The 21,665-nt window shown below is 40.4% G+C and overlaps 1 protein-coding gene across 1 annotated transcript in view; it reads right to left on the reverse strand.

Moving 5' to 3' along the window:
* LOC135473758 (gamma-aminobutyric acid receptor subunit alpha-2-like) overlaps positions 1–13,977 on the reverse strand; it is a 34,545-nt gene extending 20,568 nt beyond the window's left edge. Inside the window, exon 1 of the mRNA XM_064753639.1 lies at positions 13,859–13,977. Coding sequence (XP_064609709.1) covers positions 13,859–13,899 — 41 coding nt within the window. The 5' untranslated portion in view covers positions 13,900–13,977. The remainder of the gene's footprint in view (positions 1–13,858) is intronic.
* Between the last annotated feature and the right edge of the window lie 7,688 nt (positions 13,978–21,665).

The raw sequence follows: 21,665 nt of genomic DNA on the forward strand, positions 1-21,665 counted from the left end.
AAATTGCTATGTTATGGATAATAACCTGTCTGGCTGACATGTAAGCTTGGTTTATGCCTCGAGGCCGTTTTCTATTTTCGCACAAAGGTCAGAATGGAAATCTTCATTGGAGCACGCTGTGCCTGGATGCCAGGCATGTCCAGGCTTACCCTCATATTTGGATGGCATATTCTGAATTAACCCCTTAATTACAACGCTTTAATTGTTGATTCTGAAGCAAAATTTTCGTTGATTTGTTTCGAGTGAAGTCCCGATCTTTGATAGGTAAATAGCAGCAAGCTCACACACAACTGGTGTTATAGTGGATACATGTTTAGACGTTATTTTATCAGTAAAAATTTCCCAATAATTTTCATTTAGTATTCAGCCTAAAGCTCCGGAGATATCGGCATTGTGCTTTGAATGGCTGGATTAAGATGTCACACAAATACCAAATACATATTAAATTTACACTGATACCCCAGCCTATCTAGGAAGCTGTCCTAAAATGGTGAGGTACGGTGAGATGTATTACACGTAAAGTGATACACTTCGCTATTGGTATAAATCGCATGAATTAATGAATATTTTTCGTTTCATTTTTTGTTTGTTTTGGAAACTGGCATTTGAATCCTCTAACGCATAAGTTTGCACAGCACGTGGGAGTTTCGTTGATCAAGGTCATCAGAACGTTTTACTAAGCGTTACTTCTCAAGAGGCCATTATGTTGCCCTATGGGTAACGAATAAATGATACTTTTAACTACCTCGGATTCATTAATGACATTAGGATATGTACAAGATATGTGAAGCCCTCTTGGGCTCTACAGGTGATATGCCATTATCTGACGAATTCAAATACTACTACTTCAGCTACGGCTATAAGTCAAAGAGGACCACAAGGCACCTGACTCATGGCTGTGCCTGCCACATCGATCGCCTTATACTCGTGACCATCGTTGTACAAGTGAAACAATAGTGCAAAACAAGTGTAACGCAGACGAAAACAGCCGAAATAACGACGTAAACAGCTTAGAAGTTGACGTAAATTGGGATAAATAAGTAAGTCAGTAAATTCACAATATTTTGTTACATCTGATGAAAATACTAATCTACACGTCACAGCAGACATTCATAAACCAGCCATGAACCTAAATTGACGCTCTGTGTGAATAATGGCAATATCAATTTCCAAAACAACGTAAAAAAAATGTGCAAAGAAATAGAAAGTACCGGTATATGATGTAAGAAACTACGACAGATCCATGTAAAGAGAAACAGTTAACAGTTTTCAATGACGATGGAAAGACGCGAGGAATGTTCTAGGCAAATGAGTAAAATGAATATACAAATCGTGTACAAGGGGTGGTGTATAAGTATATATGGGCTTCTTTCTTTGAAATGCTCAGACTTAAACTATTGCCAAGTTTACGAGTTGACACAAACAAAGAAATGTTTAACTTTACATTCCCAAGAGCAAGTTTTATGTTCGCTAATGATGAACCCGGGGACTGTCTCCGCCATGACAAAACTATCAACAAAGCACCTTTTCTTCCACATAGGTGAAGGCTCAGTTGGAAAAAAGTGTCATCAGCACAGTTGTAGATGATGCGATTTGAAGATAATAAACTTTTTACGTATATACAAACCAGCGTGGATTTGCATTTTTCTAAACACGTCTATACGAAAGTCCCAGGGCTCTCCCTAAGCTAACTGTAAAACCCCGTGAAAACCACAGCAGAATGAGCAATCACGGGGAACGTTCTGCCTTTGTGTTCAATCCCTCTGAGTTCAATTCCTTTGAGTACATTATAAAGTCAGACCGCTTTATTGCGAGGCAATGCCTATAGAGTGTAACTGCGCCATATTTTATGCATGATGACGATAAAACCTGTAATTGCATTTGGGAGACCAGCGCCCAAAGAGCTGATATATTTTGATGCATTCCACATCTTTGCACCGACCCTGATGACACTTTAAGATTACCTTATCTGTAACGCCAATTTTTGCGTAAAACCAAATTTTCTTTTTCCAACTCGTTAATGCTACTGATAAACCCGAGGTAGTTAATAGTATCATTTAGCCATTAGCCACCGTGGCAACATAATAGCTTCTTGAGAAGTAAGGCTTAGCAAAACGTTCTGATGACCTTGATCAACGAAACTCCCGCGTGCTGTGGTAGTGTATGCATTAGGAGATTCAAATGCAAGTTTCCAAAACAAGCAAAAAATGAAACGAAAAATGTTCATAAATTTATACGATTTATATAAATAGCAAAGTTATCTGGCGTGCTATAGAATAATGAAAGGCGTAATATTTACATTTCGGTTAATTGCTTAACATGATAAGAGGGGCGTAAAAAAACATTTTTTTCCAGTCATCATTTAACATCAACCAGGCCGTGTCCTTACAAGGCTGTCGGCCGAGAATTAGTTGTGATGAACTTGATTCTACATTCAGCAGTAAGATTCGAGGCCAGGCTTACCAAGCAACTCATGAATTATGGAAACAGTTTGGACTATACTCTTCCGGGGCAGTGATAAACGGTGTCTTCCAGACCTTGTCTAATAACTCCGACCCCCATCCTTAATCTCCCCCGTTTGTATAAGTTAGGATCATGGCCCTGGTCAAGCATCACGTTTCCTTCCAGCAAGCTCTGCAGTTCTTTTATCCGTCGGTCAAAATGAAAAATATAAAAACTGTCGGCGCAATACTGCAGAAGAGCTGATATTCATGGAGTCAAACATGAGGAGCATCGCTTTGACCTGTGAAGACGGCAATTTGATAGAACGGACATCACATTTACATGATACTCGGTCCAGGTTCGCAACGTGACGGGGACGTAGTAATGGCAATTTCATCCACTCTTGACACCTCAGGGGTTCATGAAACCATTAGTATTCATAGGTTTTCCCTTAATTAATCTGCTTCAAATCGCAAGAGAATGACCATCAGCCAAACGTAAATTTCCTTGGTTCATTGTATTCTCTGTGTGCATCTAACATGATCTGATGTATTGTGGCTTTTTAACTCATTTACTTTACTGGACAATACTATACTATTAGACTTCGAATTTGTTGAAGTACTGAAATTATATGTAAGCCTAGATTTTAAACTGTTGCAAGGTACAGGGTAGTATAGGTAAAAATGATATTTACGAATAATCTTTTAATTTCAATGTGAAAACGTGTAAGACACAATGGTTTTATACCTGCCTACATATAGGTTTCAAGTGTTTCCAGGATATTTCGTACTTTAAAACAGCACAACGCTTATTCATGATTTATGTCTTTCAAGATTTTATATTTTTTTTCTTAAAAATGAACAGATGGATGTTGTTTGGAGTGTGCATTTGAGCTTAATAGACTGGTGCGCGGCATAGACGGGTGTATCTATCGACGTTTACGTAGTTTTGGGAATCTTTGCAAGGCGCCCGATCAATTCTGTATCGTTCTTTAATGTTGTATTGATGAGGCAGTTCTATCGACACACGCTTCGTTCGAAACGAAAAATCTGTTTTCCATTCCTTATTGACAGGAACAAGGGGCCGCTAATTAAACCCATAGCCTTAGTGGGATGGAACTGCAGAAGCATAAAGCTAGCTGGTTGGACGCGGTAAGCGGTCCTGAAGCCTTAGACTTGCTGGACAAATTGTTTCTGGTGAAGGAAACTTATCGGTCATCTTCGTCGACAGAAGATCGATTCCGGCACCCCAAAGAGGCACAGTAACTGCTTCTACTTTAGTCCGGTTTTGAATTTAGGTTGATTCTATGCCAGAAAGGCAATGGCAAAAGAAGTCTAGTAAGCCGGAAAACATCCTCTCAAAGTTGATGTTCTCTGTACCTTAGGATGGGAGGTTAAGTGTACTCCAGTCCAAGGAGAATAAAGAATGGGCGCGTCACTGGCGTCTTGCGTTCCAGGACAGGGCACGTTTTGCTTAACTAAAAACCGTACAGCTGATTACTTCTAACAGCAACCTGCCATGTCGGCTAATCCGCACATAATGAAGACAATACCAGCGTGTCTTCGCCACATTTCAGACGCCAGCAGCTTAAAGAATCCACGGAGAAGAACAAGGAAAACTCGCATTCACACACGCATATCACTTTGTTACCCTATCCAATTGAGACAGGTCTAAGAGCTGGTCGGACTTAGGGGATTGCGGTTGAAGTTTCCAGATGAAGAGACCGGACACTGGGGCGTTCTGAACATCATCAGCCAGCCTTACCGCAAATCCCTTCACAAACGTGACAATTCCCCGACACTTGCTCCTCAGATCTTAAAACCACTGGTCTTCGCTTCTTATATTTGTCTTATCCCAGAGCAAGACCTAAAGCGAATTCAGGGTAATGAAAAATTGGCAAACGTGGACGGATTGGACAATGTGTCCCCGCTGAAAGCGTTGACCTTCTGTGGAAAGAAATACCGAGAGCACGCCATATTGGCGTTGTCCCGTCCCCATTAGGCTATACAGTAGGCCTTACAGATTGAACGCGTGTATTGCACGTGTGTTAATTTCAGTGGTAACGCTACTGCGCGCTCCATAAGTCAAGTTTCTATTTGACAAATGATAACCGATTTTCATATGAGCACTTTGTTATCAGAGAAACAGTAACCTGCCATAGAGTTAACTTTATGTCTTTGTTCGGTTAAAGAATGTCTCTAGGGCAATCATTGTTACAGTTTAATCAGGAAATTGTCTTCTTTTCATTGTTCTCTAACTACATCTGTTACGAGGGGAAAAATTATAAATATGCCATCAGTGGACATCTAAGCGTGCGGAGAAATTTGGATGTGACTAGGTCTAAAACAAACAAGGGGATCGTCAGATATAGCTTGAAAAGGATAACACGAATGATTATCACTTATCCATATTCACCCTATACATGGAATTTTACGGATACCGGATTTAACAGATTTTACGGAGCTTCAGAAGATGTACCTTGGGATTATAATGGTGTGAAAATATCACCTCAGCTGCGTCGAAGCGGAAAAAGACTCTAAGCTGAGGAAGTTGTCACATGCGTGAGCAAATCGAGAGAACGCGATGACAAATTCTCTCACGTAATGGCCGGGCAGCATTCACGATCAAAAGAAAATATGGCTGTAGGGGGCTGACAATTAATGTCAAAGCCGTTAGTCTTCAGCAAAATAAAACACCAATTAATTTTAACCCAAAACCTTGCAGGCGTGTCTGCCAAATACACAAAACATTAAATCATTCTTTTGATTACACGATACCGGTTTTGCTAAAGGTTTACATTATCATGACATCCCCTTTCAAGGGTTGGATGGTGTAGAAAGTGTCCGGTGTCATGTTTAATCCGATTAGTAATACCCATCGTTTTGGTACTAATCGTTCTTTACGTCATTAGTTCCGGTAGAGTAATCATGTTACAAAGGCCTATCAATGGTACTGCAATGTCACTGTGTGCTTTGGCGCAAATCAGTTGTGAGAAGAAACATATACTTGTATTTGTTTCCGTACTGGAGCTACACATGCTCGACCAGAATGAATCCGGTGGTTTCCGGGTTTATCTGAAGAGGGCAAATTTGTTTACACAAGGTTATAACATTTCCACTAACTGCTTTGTAGCCTTTATCACGTTCATCTTTACTATGTGCCTTTGTAATTTTTACACACTGTGACATTCTTTAAAACACTCCGCTTCTCTGAGCACTTGGCCCCAGAAGGACCAGTGATATTCTGAGAGATATATGGTCACGGGTTATGATCTTCGAGTGAAGACACACGAAATGTCGGAGTCACCTGACCCTGACCACAACATTGCCGTGAAAACGGCAGAGCGGATGGATGATTATCAACAGACAAAGATAAATGGGAAATCATAATGCGCATGTAAATTGTGAGTCTTCACGTTTTTGTCCGCCCCACATACCCCTTGCTTTGTGGTGAAGAACGAGGCTTCTGTGTATAATGACGCGTGAACCTATGACGTCTATGTACATCATACTAACTACTCAAGGCTGTCGCTAATCATCTGATCTATTTACTAAAACAAATTATTAATTTATTTGATTGGTGTTTTATTTTACTGATTTTACCAGAAGTTGTGAAGAACACTAAGATGACGGCTGAAATGGGTGAGGCCATCTTGACATAAAATCTCCTTCCATCAAGAATTAATGTTACTTTAAATTTGTATTCGGACATTTTATAAGACACTGTGTTGAATACCTGGCGGACGTTGGTTTGTGCGAGATTGTATTTGCAGTTCGTTATCCGAAAGTCTCAAAGGTATGGAATTGGAGAGACTAGTCTTTGGCTCGTCTGTAACACGTTCCTTACCACAAAGCTGAGAGCACTGGCTTGTATGAAGGTAGAAGTGGGATATGAAAACATATCAGTGGGATGTTTGTGGTAATCTGTATGTATGATAACCTATGTACTACTTCATCCGAAGAGCATAAATACGCTGTTATTGTGCTTTTTACAAGCCAAAAATACAGGTATCTATCGCCGAGATGTATAAATTACTTGTATATAACCAATGCAAATTGAGGTGATTTTGACAGGATCTGGGTTACGTCCCAAATGATTTGTCCTGACGAGTCCACCGTTGATTATATAAGCCCGGATTAACCCGGCTTATACAAGGCGAGTCGGGCGAATATTAAACGATTACCAGGAATTCGCCGTCTACACAGGCGGCTTATGACATTGACAAATATCGTCATATCCGACTAGCTGAGATTGACGTCGGCTCCATAGAAAGCCGTTGAAGTACTGGGTTGTTCAGGAAAGGAAACGGATGATGCTATATTGGAGGAGCTTGGCCGAGAATTGCATAGAAAGCAAAGCTACATCTTTTGTATCCAAACCACACAGGATATCGGAAATGGGTGTCTGGCATAGACATATGTTGTATAAAGTGGCTGTATGAAGTGGCATGTCAGACGACAAATCTTTCCGCTCAGTAATAACGGATCTGAGATTCATTGCACGCGGCAATGTCATGGGTTAATTCGACTAATAAGAAAATCCAGGGCAGATAATTAGTATATATATTCACTTTTTCCCACGCAGATTCGTTCAGATTCCCATGATATCCATTCAGCTGATTGTATCTTCAAGTAACAAGAGGTTATATAGCCTAGATCTCGGGGACGCGATAAAAAAGGGATGTTGACCTTTACAATTGCATTCAAGAGGCGACCTAAGTTTGTTAGACGTCAGTTCGCCTCTAATGTGGATGTTGCCAGAGGGTGGCGATAAGAACAAGCCTAGCAGATGTCCAAACAGTGTTTTTAAGTCGGATAGGAAGTCGAAGGTTGAGTCCAATGTTGTCTTGTGGGGATTAAGGCCAAACCTGAAATGTCAGGAAATTGGAACAGTTTGGTATAGTCGGAATACATCATAAACGTGGTTCTCTGTCTGACAGTGATTAAGTTGTGCTGTATTTATAGGACTAGCCGGATCACACTCGGCTCAGACAGCCGTCCAGTTGGGTCTCCCGACCCGAAGGTGGTTCTATACTTCCACAGCCCTGTACGCCGATAGAGTCCCCAGAAGACGTAAGTTGTTGTTTAACGCCAAGTGACTCGTGGATTGACACTCTGTCCGATACCCCAGAGAATACGTCTGCTTGGTCAGCTTATTGCCTTCGCCAATGAACTTATGATGTAGAGCTATCAGCCTGATGGAAAGGCACATCGACTCGATGGAAGAGCGAGAGGAAATCTTTCCACCAGCCGCGAAGCGAACGTATCAAGATACCAAGGACACGTCGGCTTTGCGTTCAATGGTTTTCCAATGCAGGGAATTGCAAATCTCATTTACTACATTTTATTCAATTCCATTTAACTTACGGAGGCCGATCAATACTTAAATTAACACATGTTTTTTATCAGGACAGTACAAGAATAAAAGCATAACTGAAGCAAACATGCCGGGAGGGTACTGTTTTTATCTCTTTTTTTCCCTGGCTTTCTAAATAAATGCTTGTTTTCATCATGCTTTTGTAAAGCCACTTGTTACATCTTAGATGAAACATCTTACAGGATGTTACAATAAGTCATACGTACATTGTAATCATCCGTGACAATTCCAAGGTTCCGAGGTTGACGTTACCTTTTAATGTAGATGGCCTTGTGAATATTCGCGTTTTACTCCATCAAACCATGTTATATTCCAACGTGCAACTGGCCGCATCAGAAGGCAGGAACACAGAGCCATTTTCCAAACACTTGTTTTTCGCATGCTGATGTATTAAATCGTTTGTTTTATTTTGCCTAGAAGTGAAATCAGACCACATCTTACGAAATTACAGTTGAACATCTATCGGAAAGCTTCGATAGTGATACCCTGCCAATCGCGCCTTAAAGCTCTATTTAGAAAATGTGATAACAAATTTTTAGAAAATGTCTACAAGGGAACACAAAACTATCACAGAACAACTAAAAACAACTGAATGCGCAGAAAAAATTGGAATGTATGTGACGAACTTTTTCATTCACTGTTCATACCAAATGTAGGTAACATTAAGCTGTACGCTCATAACTAACAGGGATAGTTTTTCATTTAGAAATTATCTGCCAGAATTCATTAATTTTACCTGATTCTAGATAAACTAAAGTGCTTAAGATTTCTGTTTTCTAGTGACAAAAAATGTTAATAATGATTACCTAATAATAATTCCTTATTTTTTAGTTAAACCGAAAATTGTATGCAAATAACTCATCACACCACGTACCATTTCCCCGAGGAACCTTCATGCTATAGGTCAAACAGATAATAAATTACTTCAAGCTGTAACTGGCTAATGACCACACGTAACCAGGGAAATACGGTCTCTTGTCAGTTTACCTCACATTGAGCATTTATTCTAACTGGTCATATAAATGCTTAAATAGTAGCAAATTACCCGCCTCAAGCACAATGGCTGAAGCAAAATTAGGTAAATATGCAGTGATGTTAATAACAGCACATCAGATGTCATTGGCCTAAACTTACTCAAAAGTGATAAGTCGTACATGTAGAATTTATGGTCGGCTTCCTCTAGACTCGTGGCGTATTTTCACCTCCCATCACCAGGAATGCATATTTTCGTTGATTTTACATTTTTTTATGAAATATACCTCACGTGTCAGACAATACAAACCACTAATTAAGGCATGTCTTGGTAAATGGTGCCAGAAAATAGGTGACAACATAGGCGACTCGTCAATGCGTGCCTTGATAATTGGTGCTTGAATTAAGCAGGGTGTGCAAGAGTTAATTGCTACAATTAGCAGGTTATTGTCATGTGTTGTCACTGACCACTAGCTTGTCAAACAACCCACAAATGAAGGCAAGCATTGGTACATGTGGTTATCTGAATGGAGTGCATATAGAAGTGGACATAGCATTATTTTGTCAGCTATGTTCAAAGCAGCGTATGGAAATCACCCTAAAACAAAGTACTCGCACGTTTTCCACCTGGCTACTGTGTGACAGAGATGTCCGTGTCTCTCTCCCGCCATGTTTTAGTTCAATCACATACCAGAAAATACACCTTATAAGAAGGTTGCGAAGTTCAATGTAAGCTGCATGTATGCCAACACTTCACAGTATCCAAGTGTAAATTATTTCACCATAATAATCCTTCAGTGTATAATCTTGATTCAGAGGCAAATAATGTCGTCTTAATTCCTTCGTGCATTAAAATACAATGTGTTTTGGTGACCAAAAAGTATAAATATGTTAAAATCACCAATGTCTTTAATTTTGGCCTCTATTTACCTGTGTACGATCTACAACATGCTGTCTACTGCGAAATTTATTGTTCGCTATTTGACATATTTATTTGCAGTTATCTATGCCATATTATGTCCTCTATTTGTATGCATACCCTGACTATTTCCAGGCATCTAGTCTGAATTTCATGAACACAGCTTCTGTCAGTGAACGATTTATCATTTTCCATGGTTCTTTCCTCTTGACATCATTCTCATCTGTTTTTGTTACCGTTTGAAAACATGTCACCGTGGAAATGTCGCGCAGCAACCTGCGAATGGTCGTGTTGCTTAGTGGGTCCTTTGTTCTGTTGGCCCTGTATCCATTCTGGTCAATTCTACGTTATATGTCAGCACAGCCAGGCTATTTTTTCCCATTGTTGGTATATACGGTTTATGTTACACTGTCCGTTTAGGTATATATATATATATATATATATATATATATATATATATATATATATATATATATATATATACAACATTTTATTGTGTGTAGGCATAGTATTTTTCTGCTACACTGTGGTGTGACTTATTAATGCTATATTAGCCTAGAAAAGCATGTTTATATCACACTATATGTTTGTAGCGTTTTATGCTAGAGTCTATGGTGTTGGCTATTTATGCTACACCATATGTTGATTCAGCTTATTTATGCTATTTTGGAGTGATTGATCTGTATAACGCTGTAAGTTCACTAACAAAACCCAATCAGATATTTGACAAAATTAGCCCCATAAACCCCCATAACTGAAGTTTAAGAAAACGTCTTAATGGGACTGAAACACCTCATTTTCTACAAAGTGTATTTTATATACCTAGTGTTATTTACTTGCGTAACTCAGTTCGTGGGTGAGAAACTGTCACGCCAAGATATTTTACACAGTTACAAGACGATGTTTATATATCATGGTTACAACTATGATTTAGAAAATTTAAAAAAAAAAAAATTTTGTTGTATATTCTACAAGAAACGAGACAAATAAACCACTTGGGAGAAAATCCCTATGATAAATATAGATTTCATTTTGCGAGAAAATGATTATGTCAAATGATATTTGATTTCTTTTTTATTTCCCTTTTCCGGAAGAAAGCAATTTCTACTTGCGTATCTACGTGAATGGCATGGGGCCACTCTTTAAGCAAATTACGCGCGCTGAAGTCGGTTTGCATTGCTAACGGAAACACAGCAAAAATAAGACAGCACTAACGTTTTCTCCAACATTCACCTTGCGTTAAAAATTGTAGCACTAACAAAAAAAGGGAACTGTTGCAAGTTTTTTCCTTAGAAATCACTTTTTCAAACAACTAACGAACACCGATAGACGTCTAATTCTTAGACATGACGACAGCGCGTGTTAGGTGTAGAAAAACAGCCGCTGCCAACTAGACGTTGCCATGCTTCCCTTATCCGTAAATTAGGACTCATTTCCCATATTACTTTCTCGACGGTTTTTTCAGTGTTGTCAACTGAACTTCAGACACGAGAAAGAGTCGTCTCGAAAAACAAAAACAGACTCATATTACATCATACATTGCAAATATTGCAAATAGTCACCTGACAACAAATCTCAGTGGTTTATTGCATTTGATTGGATAATTATATTAGGATAATCTCTAATTTGAAGATAGAGATGTAGATCACTTTTTCCTGTGTGAATGATCAGAAAACCACCACTTCCACAGTGTAAATCCGAAAACATCACCAATAAGCATGTCTGGTATCTTGATCTCTGTGTTAAACGTAAAGGCATCACGGCATTAATTACTCGCCAAGCTGTGATCTTCATGCAATTTTCGCCAGATTTCGGAACTGATACAGAATTCACACTTACAGTATTTATCATAAGCCAGAGGCGGCAAATAGTTGAGAAAAAATCGATATTGACTAGGAGTAAGTACACGCTGGTGGGCAGAGTAAACAAGTTTGACAAGAGACTGTGGCTATTACACCAGCGAGGAAAGAATATATCGGGGGCCATGGAGTAGATGTGTCCTGATAATACCGGACTGGGCTCAATGTTTTAGCAAAGAGGATTTCCCCGGCAAATTAACGCCAGCGCTGAGACAGGAAACTCCGGTATCCAGTCATCAAATACAGAAGACGGAGAAAGAGTAACGGGGCTTGAAGTGTTGTGAGCCGGATTTAAATGTGTAAATTAAAGACTGTCAGCCATTCACTATTAATTTCCGGAAGGCCGTAAGAATTGGAGGCAGTTGAGGGAGTGGGGAGGGAAGGGAAGGGAGGTATGGGGATCGCGTGTATTTTCAACCTGACAAAGCGTTCACACCATTCGATGGAAACTCAACGTCAGTTTGACACGTGTCTTAAACCGGTATGGAGATAGCCATTTGCAGGTGCGTGTTACGGAATATTAACCTCATTGAAAATTACGGTAATTTAAGGTATCATAATCGACCCGTAGAAACGAGGAGGCAACGCGCCAAATCTGTACGCATTCCAACACCTAACAACACACGCAAGACAACAGCAAGGCACATTTTCACCTCACTTGATAACTCCAATAACCGTAAAACCCTGGATAATGTAATACATTTCCTATCAACATACCAACAGGAAACCTAGGAAACTTGGAAAATGCATGTGGATTAATTCACACCAAGTGGATGGCCTAGTTAATTGAGGAACGAGCTCCCCCTTCAAAATAAATTCACGGATTTAATCAGAACTGAAAGTGTGCGTGGTTTTTTCAGCGGGTAGCAGTGTTCATTGGATGCATTTGGCTGCCTTCGAGTGCATTAAAGACACAAATGAGAAGTGAACCCGCAGTGCTTTCTCATTTGCTGTAGCCCTACCATCATTCCTCCATGCTTTATTAAGAGCTGCCGACAGCCGCGACGGAAAGCTCACTGGTTGCACAATTGAGTTCATGACCATTTCGATCCAGTTGTTCCCAACTCCTCTCACTGGCCGGCGTTGCAGTGATCAGACATGTGCTTACTAGGGATTATTCACTCATAAAAAATAAACAGGCAAATAGATTATTACGTGTTATATGAGGCTTGCCATTATAATTGGGGAAGGAAATGTTATGTAAACGCCATTTATTTATGACCGTCTGGCAAATTAACGATTCCATAGCGGCTTTTTTTCCATGTAAAAAACATATTTGAAAGGGCTTTGTCCCAGATTTACCTAAGATGGCGTTACAAATTCTGTACTTTCAGTCAGGAAATGAATGTGGTTAGTTGGCTTGAGTATAAGGCACACGTCCACCCTATCCTCTTGGCATTCGATATGCCCTCAATCTAAGTCAAACAATCTTAAAAGACACATATTTCCTACACAAGACGGCCGTTATGTAAGGCATTGCAGAAAGGCTCGCTCTTGTCAACAAAACCGGAGATTTCTATTTCCAGCAAGTTTTTGGAGAAGCAGTGGATAGTTCGGCTTGATCCCTCTGCAAACCGGACTAATTCAAACCGGAGGAGAAGTGGAGAGCCAGAAATGTAAACTCAGCTTCCGTGAGTATCGAAACCCGTGTGTGTACATAGGGAGATATACTGTCAAATAGTAACGGAAGAACGCAACAGGGGAGAATATCACAGGGGGGCTCATATCACAGCGCTGCGCTACTGGACGACTGTTCAACATTTCACATTATTTGTGCCATTTACACCTAAGCGGACTAACCACAAAAATATATCTGGCCGACCGAAATCGGGCAAGTATTAAAAAAAGCGCAACCACTTCGTCGCCATGCTGACCCTTAAGGTTGAAGAATATTCGAGGCATAGCCCACCGCCCCTTACACCCGACAACCCCTGAATTTATGATTTACTATCACTTCCTGGCACTGCAGTAATCAATGCCCGTGGGCTGGCGGTATTGTTCAACGGCCCCTTATCCATAACTCTCAACAGGAAAGCTGTTGCATGAACGATATGGGCAGATCCATTTAATTGAGGACACCGCAGTTCGTGCATTTATAAAACAACAGACTTGTAGGCCTGCAGGTAAGCAAGGGAAGGGAAGACAATTGACAAAGTATCATAGGAAGATTGAAATGCTTGAGTTAAAGAGGTGAAACTTCGATTTGATTGGCGAACAAAAAAATACTGTTCACCTAAAATAGTTCGGTATACCTGGTCACGATAAAATCAATAATTGTTGTAACACTTACCACAATATAGTCAAGAGAGCGGGGTAAAGAATTATATCCATGTTTCCAAAGGCGAGTAACCGCCGATCGAAGGTGGCGGAGACGAGAGTCAAACATGTTTCCTGTAGTTAGACTTTGTCTGGTGTCAGCAGTTCAGTGAATCTTATTGAAGTGACAGGACGGAGCCTAGCCGGATCACACTCACACACCCTCCACGCGGGAAGAAAGCTATAGCCCACTGACAGCATATTGTTGTTATAGTATCTGGCCAGCTCACGTGTGACAATTTTACCCATGAGGCTCTGTGCTTTCTATGAGCCAATATAACAGGTCCCATGGGAAGGCAGCCTGTGGAATCGGCGTACTGTTTTGCGGAAGCGGAGATCACTGTTACTACAGCCAGACCATCGCTTCGTTCAAGTCTAACATGTCGAAATATAGTAGGTCGTTTCCAATGCTACTGTGGGTGAGCAGAGACGAGGTCCTGTCCGGCGACTTTCTGTCAGAGGTAGTGACGGAGCATCTCCGGGTGCGTCGACAGCCTGGGGCACGTGGAGAATCCTGTTTCCAGGGCTCTCAGGAGTGGGGAGAAAAAGTTCCTCCCAGGCTTCAGCTAGCAGAGTAGCAACCCGGGATGATCGGGTCTTTAATATTCACGCTTTCGGGAGAGCGAGGAGTGAAGCGAAGATCGTCTAGCGGTATCTCTCATACATCTCCATGCCACAGAGCATTTTTGCCGTCTCACTGGATGTTCCCTCCAAATTCTCGAAAAGCAGCGACACGGTCTGCGTACGCAATCACGACGACTGGGCGGGTGGAGAGCCATTCGGTCTAGACCCTCCGCACACAGCCGCTCTCGGATCGATCCGACAACCCGCTCCCCGAGATCTCGTATGCTGCATGTCCTTCCGTCAACCCCTCCGTCCAGTGATAATAATCCGAATAAGTAGTGGCATTTCTGCTCTCTGTTACTTTACTATATTAAGCTGCCCTTGATGTCGATGAACTGTAGACATCAAGCGCTTTGTGCGAGCGGCTGGTAACCCCGACTGTGTTTCCCGAAGTAGAAGGACGTCGAGAAGTCCTCCCGCGCAGAATCAGCCCTGTAGTCTCCGGATATCTCATACATACGTGCCACGGTACGTCTTACAAAAATATGGAATCTTCTATCGTTTTTTTTTACATTAGCCGTATTGATACAGGCGGAAATCGACCCTGATTCCGCATGCCATCGAATTACTATTAATTTACAATTTATGCTCTGGACGAAAGGGTACAAACGGAATCGTTACGTGTGCGGTGCAGTCCGTTATGACTTGTGGCTCCTACAGTCTTACTGTCGCGACCTGTGTGTCAATTGAGGTTAACATACGGCCTAAATATCCCAGCACCTTGGATCAGCTTATATCTCCGAAAACACCCCTCTGGAAATTTGGTCTTAGTGCTAAGCCTTATAGGATTCATGATTTCTGCGCTGTCCTGGAGCTCGACATGCTTTATGAATGGTCTATGGAATGTGTGTTGGGAATCTCCGTCCTCAGGTCCAATTAGTACGATAAAACAAGACAAATTGTTTGGGAAGGACTTTCCGACAGCTGGGGCGTCCCCGATCAGTATTGTAGACAATAGGTCAGCTCTAATCCATCGGCTCGATAACCCTATCGTTTATTCTATGATATACCGCAAGTAGATCTCTTTCTGACGCCGCAGTATGTCACAATCAACACAGAGAAACAGCACCGCCATTAACGAGATCAATCAATCAATAATGCTATACTTTTCTACAAAATAATACGCCAGTCGGAATTGCTTTGGAATAAAACGAATGTGGTTGTATCGTCTTCCTGCGAGAAAATCGAAAGGACCGAATAATGGCAAATAGCACTGTCACAGTTTCCGTATATTGCAAAAAATAATAAAAGCTTTCAGCTCCGTCATCCGAACTGTCTATCAAGAGTTATCGATCCCCACAGTGCACGCATTCTTGTTTTTCTCTTCTTCCTTTTTATCGGAATAAGAACTTCTAGACTCTAGATCAAGGGCAATTGGCATAACAAAATGCAAGACGCAATATTGTATTAGTACACAATAGCTGAAAGCTATGCATTACAATGCAGAACAAAAGCTAGTTTGGATTGCTGTAGAATGTGTCGCGTAGGAAATGAAACAGCTAATTCCTATTCACGTGATTCTCTGGTCTGTCTTCAAGGAAGTCTTTGAGGTATTGATAAAGTGTAAGTGAGCTTGTTGTACAGCCGGTTCCAACACCAGAATCGAGTTACCGGGGATGCCTTCAATTAAAACATCAATAGGCTTTTGAACTTCTGGCTCAGTCTCAAGTTTCAAATCTATTCCAGTACTATCTAACGTGACATACGGATGGTTATAAGGGATGGTTCACAACATGCGAACTACAAAAGTATCAAATGTACAAGCTAATGTCCACGCAGCGACAACTGCAGTTTATCACGCCAGGCTACCACCTATATGCACAACTGATTGATATTTGTAAACAGATCCGGAGTTCGCATGTTGTTTAATGTGAAGTGTATAACTTGCCAGCTAAATGTCTTCACGAGCACACATTTTGGTAAAAGCCTTCTGATAGAAACTGGTGGACCTGGATTCAAAATGTTTAGCTTTTGTCAAAGCCTGTTAAGATTTCTATCTGCCTAATCTCTGCCTCGGTGCGTAGAACACAATACATGCTACATATCGGCTGTAACTTGTAAGCACTGGTACATACATTGGACGATGAAGCGAGAGGCCATATGTCTGGTGTGCTCAACATATGTCTGGTGTGCTCAACATTGTTACGTACGTGTATGGCGGCATTAAAACTGTCCGTTACAAGTTGTGTTGAAGTAATACAATATGCGTATTAAATGTATCAAAATAACCTGCCGTAATAGCAAAATACATTCCATAATAACACAGGACACATATTTTCTGTTAAATTTAACACGTTATTTTTGACAACAACTGTAAAAAACTAAATAAATTAATGATGAATTCTGGACAAACAACTCCATTTAGCCTTTTTATGTTCCAAGAAGTTTTCCCGCATATGATCATTTCATTTCTGTTTTATCCCATACATGAATATATCACTTCAACGACATGGCGGTTAGGCCCGTGGGTAGAGGTAACCGAAACCGTGCCACCGCAGGCACGGAATCCTGTATGGTAATCCCTCTCCCAAAATCTTACAGCGCAAGTACCCAGGGTGCTACAAAAATGACAATGATAAAAACCATTTCACTGAGGGCTTGCCTAATTGTCAACTACAGGTACGTTCAGCTGGCATTCTATTTAAAATTCAGAGTTTAGTATTAAAAGAAATAAAACAAATCAAGCAATGCACTTCTAACACAAACAATGATTTTGTCCAATATCGGCCAAATATGTCCTTTCAACTGAGAACCAGTGGAACAAAAACAATTGCTACTCCAAGCAGGCTATAAGTTGACGCTGGTCAGAAGGACCAAATGTTGTCTGGTACCTAGACAACATGGACATAGATCAGACTGATGGAACTGACATTATGACCCAACGTCTGACAAATTACGGGCACATGTCCGGCTTTTACGTCTAGCCAGGGTACTGCGTCTTTCCATTTACTCCACCGTTGTTCACGTAAATACATGTATCAGTTTAGGTAACCCTTTGTAGATTACACAGGGATGGGTCACAACGCATGTACGTTTTCAAGATATCAACATTTATTCCCTGGGCACTACTAATTTTACGTTGACAAGGTAAAGATATGGGCATGGTAAATGGGTGGATCTACCAGTCAGAAAGGTTAACACAATGAGCATGCGCAGAAAAATATGAAAATGTGAACAGCTACATATGTAGGGTAGGGAGATTTGGTTGTGGGACGCCTTTAGACGAGAAGACGAGCGTAAGCGCTCATTACGTCCCCAACAGAAGAGTGCTATGTTGGCATCTCATCCAAATAATCCAGAACTGGATTTGAAGTTAGTACAGCCTCACTCGCGCGTCTCAATAGACTCTTCTGACACACTGTTTTCTGGAATTCTACACATAAGCGATCGTGTCTTTGTCTCAACTATCAAATGCTATTCCCATTTAGTCTTGTCATTTCCATGCTACGGCCAGCCGTGTGCTCAGTATGTCATTATTTAACAAACTATGACTTTATCGTGGACCTTTGCCATTTTTAGGCAACGGCAATCGAATATTAAGCAAGGGCATCATAAATGTAAGTTTTTTTTTCGCTTCCTTTTTTTAAAATTTATTTCCAATTTCTGGTGCTGGTCGTTTTATTTATCAAATAAATCTTGGTTAATATTTGGGTGCATGTGGTACGGCTGTTTGGACAGGCTAACATGCCTGGCTTAATAACCCCATCTTCTCCCAACCCCCACTCTGTTTAATCCGATTTCATCACAGAATAATACATGTTTGAGTAAACATAGCTGACTATTTATTTCCCTGATGCTGCGTATCCATGTATGTTAAACTATAACAATCATATGAATGAGATAATTTTTTTAAGATAGTCATTATTGATTGGGAAACGGAGATCTTGGAGATATACATGTATATACAGTTTTCTTATTAAAGCAGTAAAAATGCTATACTATATGCCGATATAGTGATCCACAAAAGAACTTTGTCTAAAAATAACTGTACCTTATTTCACAATCGTTAGCAGACAATTTGTCAAAAGTCAAAATATGGTTGTTGCATGTTGCTGTGTCGATCCATAAATATCGATCCATAAAGTACAATTCTCGTTCCAAATGAAATATTTCCGAAACGCCCAGAGTTGAGCAATATGCTGTCTTTAGCTTCGACGCATGCGCATTTAAAACGTCTTTCAAAGATCAGTAACTACATGAACACCATGCCCAACTGACAACGAGAACAACAACACCACTCAGCACCTTGCATCTAACAAGGCCTATATGGACACGTTTGCGGCTATGATTTATTTTTAATGGTAGTTGATGAAAGGGAAATGTGTGTTCCTTGGTCCTTAATGACCAGGGCCCAGTTTCTTAAAGATGTCGCACATGTACGATAATCACACATACAGGTACAATGGTACGGTAATAGTGACGAACAAAATATTGTGCGATAAAATATTGTACGTTAAAAAAAATTGTCGTTCGCCCCTTTGTGAAACTAGGCCCAGATCTATTCGGACTGGAAACAAACAACCAGGATAAAATTTGAACAACAGGTTTCTGTAACATAATATAACCAACAGGTATAAAAGTCATGTCAAAAGGTAATTTTATAAGCATGACCTAACAGACTGGGGCAGGTTTGTGGGACCGGTACGTCTGGGTTCCCAACCTCGGAACACGCTTGACCCATGTATTAACCACTACTAGTTAATCAATGCACTTTATCCTGTATACAGTGGTCCCTAAACAACGTTCTTTGTGGAAATGTGTGTCAATGTATTTAATGTATGCAGAATCATGAAATGAATGATTTATTTGATTGTTGTTTTACGCCGTACTCAAGAATATTTCACTTATACGACGGCCGCTAGCATTATGTTGGGAGGAAACCAGGCGGACCCCAGGGGAAACCCACGACCACCCGCAGGTTGCTGGTAGACCTTCTCACTTACGGCCGGGGAGGAAGCCATGTGAAATGAATGAATGATTATGGCTTAACGTCGGAATTATGGAAATATTATTACTAATTACATGTAGTTATGTGGTCCCATATGCATATTCACACCAATACTATAATGAATTAACGAATGTTTACTTACCCAGGCTTGTGAAGCAACAGTCCATAGCCTCGATGTGACGTCACATACATGACGTCTCTAACACAGCATTCCTCGCATGTAACACGTATCTCGACCCTATTACTTCGGCTTACAACCGTTTTGGCAAACATAAGTTAGCCTGTTCATGCGTGAAAATACAGAGGCATGTGTGCCCAGTTTTCCACAGGGAACGTCTAACATGTACTAAGGTCCACTAAGATTTATTTAACTCTGGTTATAAGTTTAGAAGTAAATGCCATTTGAATATATATACTGTGATTATGTCCCAGCACCTTTAGCGAACCCATTTCTGGTCATAACAAAGACTTATGCGGCATGAACTCACCTTGGCACGAGAAGACATTGTGTATATACACACATCGAATGACTTCCCGTCGTCATATGACTGAAAAAAGTATTAAGTACGACCAGAAAATATATGAAGAATGGTGATCACATTCATTTTCGCGAAACAAATTATAAAAAAATACAGTGAAATGCAATAAATTTCTCATTTTAAACCTGTTATTTGGTTTACTCATTTATTTATTTTAATCGTGGGAATGTCAATATTCTACTATACCAAAGTTGAATGTAATACAACACTATACAACATTTACCAATGCAATCCCAAACATCCTTATCATAATTATATTTAATAAGACAATTATTTGTTTAACAAGATAAACGCTATGAATTCCGCCTTCGTAAATAACTCATAATTTGCAATTATATCGCTAATTTAGCAAACAATTGGTTTGGAACGCCGTAGCACGTCTCTTCTTATATGATATGTACACAGTTCCATAACAGTTGCATTATTGAAGCCAATTTTAGACAGACAGCTGAAATAACGCTTGCCCAGCACATTAATATTTTCATTATGGTAGTGTACGCTCGGCGATCGTTATAGAGTGCGGCTGATAATAATTTTAACAATAAACGCAGGGGTGTTATTGCTTACAATGGAAGTTTTGTAGTTTACGCATTAATCCATGCAAAACGGTGCAGCTTAGGTGTTGTATCGGAAACTCGTATACCAAATGTCAACTACAACGAGCATTCGACGTCAATAATGACAAGACCAATTTGGAAAACAGTTGCCGAGGTGGTTATCGTGCCAGTGACGCAAGTACCCAAAATTACCCACAACCCTGTGGGAAGGCAACTTGTGGATTGTCGTTTGTTTCACACGGGATCTGCCCGGTTTTTTCCCTCCATAATGCTGACCGCTGTCGTATGAATGAAATATTCTTGAGTACACCAATCAAATAAATGAATAAAACAAATAAATTTTCAAAACACTCTTAAACACAACCAACCAAAGAACTAAGAAAGTATATAAGAAATTTGTGCAGAATCGTGAACAAAGATTTGTCCTTATGCTTTACCTGGAAATGGGAGTTTTTTTATTAAGAAGAAGAACATAAAAGAGACAAGTGAAAGTATAAGAGATCATCGAAGACCGGCATGACCTAGTATACAGTTTCTCTCTGACATCCGGCATGGAGCAGCTGCTTGAATCATAGCGAAAACAAAGAGTATCGAAGTGGGATAGACTGCAGTCTTGAAAACAAAAAAGTGGTTTAAATTGCCAGCAGAAGAATCAGAAGTAGAAAAGTAAAGAAGGAAATCGATAATCGCCTCGAGCTTGCGTCATGATAGAGCGGATCAATGAGCAGGATCTGAGATACCGTATCCTGCCAGTCGCAGAGGCGAGGCGACCAGGGGCGGGGAACTCACACTTTCTCTTCGCTAACCGTCCAATCTACATCGCCAATACTATTGACAACCCCGATCTCACACTACCACTCTCGCCATTAAGTGGAACACGTGTTGAGAAGGCTTTCCCTTCATCAATTATGCTGTCATCTTATTTCTTAGATATAGATAAATACTGGTGCATATCTATTCAGAATCTAATCAGGTTAAATGAATGAGTAGTGCGGTTAGAATCGTTTTTAACACCGTCTCAATACTTAGTACACATGTACAATGCATTTGGCAGGGTTCCCATTCGAGAACGAAGTTTCACCTAGCAACAGATGACTTTAACGTTAGATAGTC

This window comes from Liolophura sinensis, chromosome 8 (genome assembly GCF_032854445.1).
Source record: "Liolophura sinensis isolate JHLJ2023 chromosome 8, CUHK_Ljap_v2, whole genome shotgun sequence".
In the NCBI taxonomy this organism is placed as follows: Eukaryota; Metazoa; Mollusca; class Polyplacophora; order Chitonida; family Chitonidae; genus Liolophura; species Liolophura sinensis.